Source organism: Oncorhynchus tshawytscha, linkage group LG10, assembly GCF_018296145.1.
Source record: "Oncorhynchus tshawytscha isolate Ot180627B linkage group LG10, Otsh_v2.0, whole genome shotgun sequence".
Lineage (NCBI taxonomy): Eukaryota > Metazoa > Chordata > Actinopteri > Salmoniformes > Salmonidae > Oncorhynchus > Oncorhynchus tshawytscha.
In genome coordinates this window covers 249,758-255,000 of record NC_056438.1, presented here as the reverse complement: position 1 = coordinate 255,000, position 5,243 = coordinate 249,758, and the positions used below count along the sequence as shown (strand labels likewise).

Here is a 5,243-nt window from a genome sequence, read left to right as displayed (position 1 = left end):
TGAATTGTTTTGTTCAACAGACCAGAACGTTCCCGTGAATCAACCTTATTGACTATCATAGCTGGGCCTCCGTCTGTTTCATTTCAATCAGTATCTTACACATCCTGATTAACAGACTGAGTAGTTTAATTGAATTGGTTTATGAACATTGAGAACATAATTCTCGTGACACCCCCCCCCCCCCCCCCCCAGGTGTACACTGTCCCAGTAGGAGGTATGCTGGTCAGACAGCCTGTATCAGTTGGAGGGTCAGGATCCACCTATATCTATGGTTACATGGACTCCAACTACAAACCCAACATGACAAAGGACCAGTGTCTTCGCCTGGTATCTGGAGGTACAAACACAAAACAAATCTTGTTCTTTGTTCAGTTTTGAGACTGGAGCGCATGCTACGGGTGGGTGTTGCTATGGTGACTAGTGAGCTGAGATAAGGTGGGGCTTTACCTAGCAAAGACTTATAGATGACCTGGAGCCAGTGGGTTTGGCAACGAATATGAATTGAGGGCCAGCCAACGAGAGCATAGAGGTCGCAGTGGTGGGCAGTATATGGGGCTTTGGTGACAACACGGATGTCACTGTGATAGACTACATCCAGTTTGCTGAGTAGAGTGTTTGAGTTTATTTTGTAAATTACATCACCGAAGTCAAGGATCGGTAGAATAGTCCGTTTTACGAGGGTACGTTTGGCAGCATGAGTGAAGGATGCTTTGTTGCAAAATAGGAAGCCGGTTTTAGATTGGAGATGCTTAATGTGAGTTTGGAAGGAGAGTTTACAATCTAACCAGGTATTTGTAGTTGTCCACATATTCTAGGCCAGATGTGTGACAAACAGGTGCTGTTAGATTACAGTATTATAATTTTTCTGACCATTTGGAACAGTGTAAACAACACTAAATAAATTCTAAGTAATAACAGAGTGTTCTAACGGAAATACATATTTAAAGTTTTTATTACATTAAAAAAATATTAAAAACTGCTATATTATTGTATTAACTGTTTTATAATAGTAACTATATTAACTTGTTAACTTATATTAACTATATTATTATATTAACTGTTTTATAATAGTAACTATATTAACTTAACTTATATTAACTATATTATTATATTAACTATAATTAAATGAACTATATTATTATATTAACTATAATTAAATGAACTATTATATTATATTAACTATAATTAAATGAACTATTATATTAACTATAATTAAATGAACTATTATATTATATTAACTATAATTAAATGAACTATAATATTATATTAACTATAATTAAATTAACTATTATATTAACTATAATTAAATGAACTATAATATTATATTAACTATAATTAAATGAACTATTATATTAACTATAATTAAATGAACTATAATATTATATTAACTATAATTAAATGAACTATAATATTATATTAACTATAATTAAATTAACTATATTATTATATTAACTATAATTAAATGAACTATAATATTATATTAACTAATTAAATTAACTATTATATTAACTATAATTAAATTAACTATTATATTAACTATAATTAAATGAACTATAATATTATATTAACTATAATTAAATGAACTATATTATTATATTAACTATAATTAAATGAACCATAATATTATATTAACTAATTAAATTAACTATAATATTATATTAACTAATTAAATGAACTATTATCTTAACTATAATTAAATGAACTATATTATTATATTAACTATAATTAAATGAACCATAATATTATATTAACTATATTATAAATTAACTATAATTAAAACTATATATTAAATAATTAAATGAACTATATTATTATATATAACTATAATTAAATGAACTATAATATTATATTAACTATAATTAAATATAATATTATATTAACTATAATTAAATGAACTATTATTATATTAACTAATTAAATGAACTATTATATTAACTATAATTAAATGAACTATTATATTAAGTATAATTAAATGAACTATTATATTAACTATAATTAAATGAACTATTATATTAACTATAATTAAATGAACTATATTAACTATAATTAAAGAAACTATAATATTATATTAACTATAATTAAATGAACTATTATATTAACTATAATTAAATGAACTATATTATTATATTAACTATAATTAAATTAACTATAATATTATATTCACTGCTTTATTATTATTTAGTAGTTTCACCCCATTTCTCCTCCCCAATTTTGTGGTTTACACTTATTATTATATTAACAGTATTGTTATATTGTTATATTCCCTGCATCATTATTATTATTATATTAACTATTATGATTATATTAGCTATTATTATATTAACTATTATGATTATATTAGCTATTATTATATTAACTGCTATTATGTTAACTATATTATTCCCCCAACAGCCCTGTTATCATGTTAACTATATTATTCCCCCAACAGCCCTGTTATCATGTTAACTATATTATTCCCCCAACAGCCCTGTTATCATGTTAACTATATTATTCCCCCAACAGCCCTGTTATCATGTTAACTATATTATTCCCCCAACAGCCCTGTTATCATGTTAACTATATTATTCCCCCACAGCCCTGTTATCATGTTAACTATATTATTCCCCGACAGCCCTGTTATCATGTTAACTATATTATTCCCCCAACAGCCCTGTTATCATGTTATCATGTTAACTATATTATTCCCCGATTTATCATGTTAACTATATTATTCCCCACAGCCCTGTTATCAACTATATTATTCCCCGCCCTGTTATCATGTTAACTATATTATTCCCCCGACAGCCCTGTTATCATGTTAACTATATTATTCCCCCGACAGCCCTGTTATCATGTTACAGCCCTGTTATCATGTTAACTATATTATTCCCCCCGACAGCCCTGTTATCATGTTAACTATATTATTCCCAGCCCTGTCCCTGTTATCATGTTAACTATATTATTCCCCCGACAGCCCTGTTATCATGTTAACTATATTATTCCCCGACAGCCCTGTTATCATGTTAACTATATTATTCCCCCAGCCCTGTTACAGCCCTGTTGTTATCATGTTAACTATATTATTCCCCCACAGCCCTGTCCCTGTTATCATGTTAACTATTATTCCCCCGACAGCCCTGTCCCTGTTATCATGTTAACTATATTATTCCCCCGACAGCCCTGTTATCATGTTAACTATATTATTCCCCCAACAGCCCTGTCCCTGTTATCATGTTAACTATATTATTCCCCCGACAGCCCTGTTATCATGTTAACTATATTATTCCCCCCGACAGCCCTGTCCCTGTTATCATGTTAACTATATTATTCCCCGACAGCCCTGTTATCATGTTAACTATATTATTCCCCCAACAGCCCTGTTATCATGTTAACTATATTATTCCCCCAACAGCCCTGTTATCATGTTAACTATATTATTCCCCCGACAGCCCTGTCCCTGTTATCATGTTAACTATATTATTCCCCCAACAGCCCTGTTATCATGTTAACTATATTATTCCCCCGACAGCCCTGTTATCATGTTAACTATATTATTCCCCCCGACAGCCCTGTTATCATGTTAACTATATTATTCCCCGACAGCCCTGTTATCATGTTAACTATATTATTCCCCCGACAGCCCTGTTATCATGTTAACTATATTATTCCCCCAACAGCCCTGTCCCTGGCTATGGAGAGAGATGGGTCCAGTGGAGGCGTGGTCCGGCTGGCAGCCATCTCAGAGACTGGAGTGGACAGACAGGTCATCCTGGGAAACCAGCTACCTAAATGGTCTACTGCTTAAAGACAGGGACACACAGTTCTGATAGGCAGACCAGGAACCAGTGATGCAGCATGAGTTTGTAAAGCCCTTCAGATTTCTAATAAAAATAAGCAAATTTAAATAAAGTTGTTTTGGAAGTAAATATTGTTTATTTTGTGGTCACTGATGAACAGCCAGTTTAATTGTTAATCAGAAAGGGAGAGACTGGAGTGTAGATATACCCTACTATCTGTCTAAAGGACTGGAGATATACCCTACTGTCTGTTTAAAGGACTGGAGATATACCCTACTGTGTTTAAAGGACTGGAGATATACCCTACTGTCTGTTTAAAGGACTGGAGATATACCCTACTGTGTTTAAAGGACTGGAGATATACCCTACTGTGTTTAAAGGACTGGAGATATACCCTACTGTCTGTCTAAAGGACTGGAGATATACCCTACTGTCTGTCTAAAGGACTGGAGATATACCCTACTGTCTGTCTAAAGGACTGGAGATATACCCTACTGTCTGTCTAAAGGACTGGAGATATACCCTACTGTCTGTCTAAAGGACTGGAGATATACCCTACTGTCTGTCTTAAAGACTGGATATATACCCTACTGTCTGTCTAAAGGACTGGAGATATACCCTACTGTCTGTCTAAAGGACTGGAGATATACCCTACTGTCTGTCTAAAGGACTGGAGATATACCCTACTGTCTGTCTAAAGGACTGGAGATATACCCTACTGTCTGTCTAAAGGACTGGAGATATACCCTACTGTCTGTCTAAAGGACTGGAGATATGTCTGTCTTAAAGTCTGTCTAAAGGAAAGGACTGGATATATACCCTACTGTCTAAAGGACTGGAGATACTGTCTGTCTAAAGGACTGTCTGTCTTAAGGACTGGATATATACCCTACTGTCTGTCTAAAGGACCGGAGATATACCCTACTGTCTGTCTTAAAGACTGGATATATACCCTACTGTCTGTCTAAAGGACTGGAGATATACCCTACTGTCTAAAGGACTGGAGATATACCCTACTGTCTGTCTAAAGGACCGGAGATATACCCTACTGTCTGTCTTAAAGACTGGATATATACCCTACTCTCTGTCTAAAGGACTGGAGATAAACCCTACTGTCTAAAGGACGAGATATACCCTACTGTCTGTCTAAAGGACCGGAGATATACCCTACTGTCTGTCTTAAAGACTGGATATATACCCTACTGTCTGTCTAAAGGACTGGAGATATACCCTACTGTCTAAAGGACGAGATATACCCTACTGTCGATCAAGGAACAAGCCCACAGGCTTTGACTATAGACTCCGAACCAAATGTTGTGAGGCACAAGGTAAACATCTCAGTAGCCAATTCCACTCAAACTCCTGATGAGTCGATCTGTTTTCACCATGAACACAAATGACACATCACGTCGTTGCGAACAAAGAACTCAGAGGCAATACCTGGAAACAGTCCTGGAGGACTGCTTA

General features: G+C 33.7%; 1 protein-coding gene across 1 annotated transcript in view; it reads left to right on the top strand.

Annotated features, from left to right (window-relative positions):
* LOC121847357 (proteasome subunit beta type-6-like) overlaps nucleotides 1-3,905 on the top strand; it is a 12,944-nt gene extending 9,039 nt beyond the window's left edge. The window contains exons 5-6 of the mRNA XM_042327954.1: nucleotides 193-337; nucleotides 3,657-3,905. Of these exons, the coding sequence (XP_042183888.1) occupies nucleotides 193-337; nucleotides 3,657-3,784 (273 nt within the window). The 3' untranslated portion in view covers nucleotides 3,785-3,905. The remainder of the gene's footprint in view (nucleotides 1-192; nucleotides 338-3,656) is intronic.
* The last annotated feature ends 1,338 nt before the right edge of the window (nucleotides 3,906-5,243 follow it).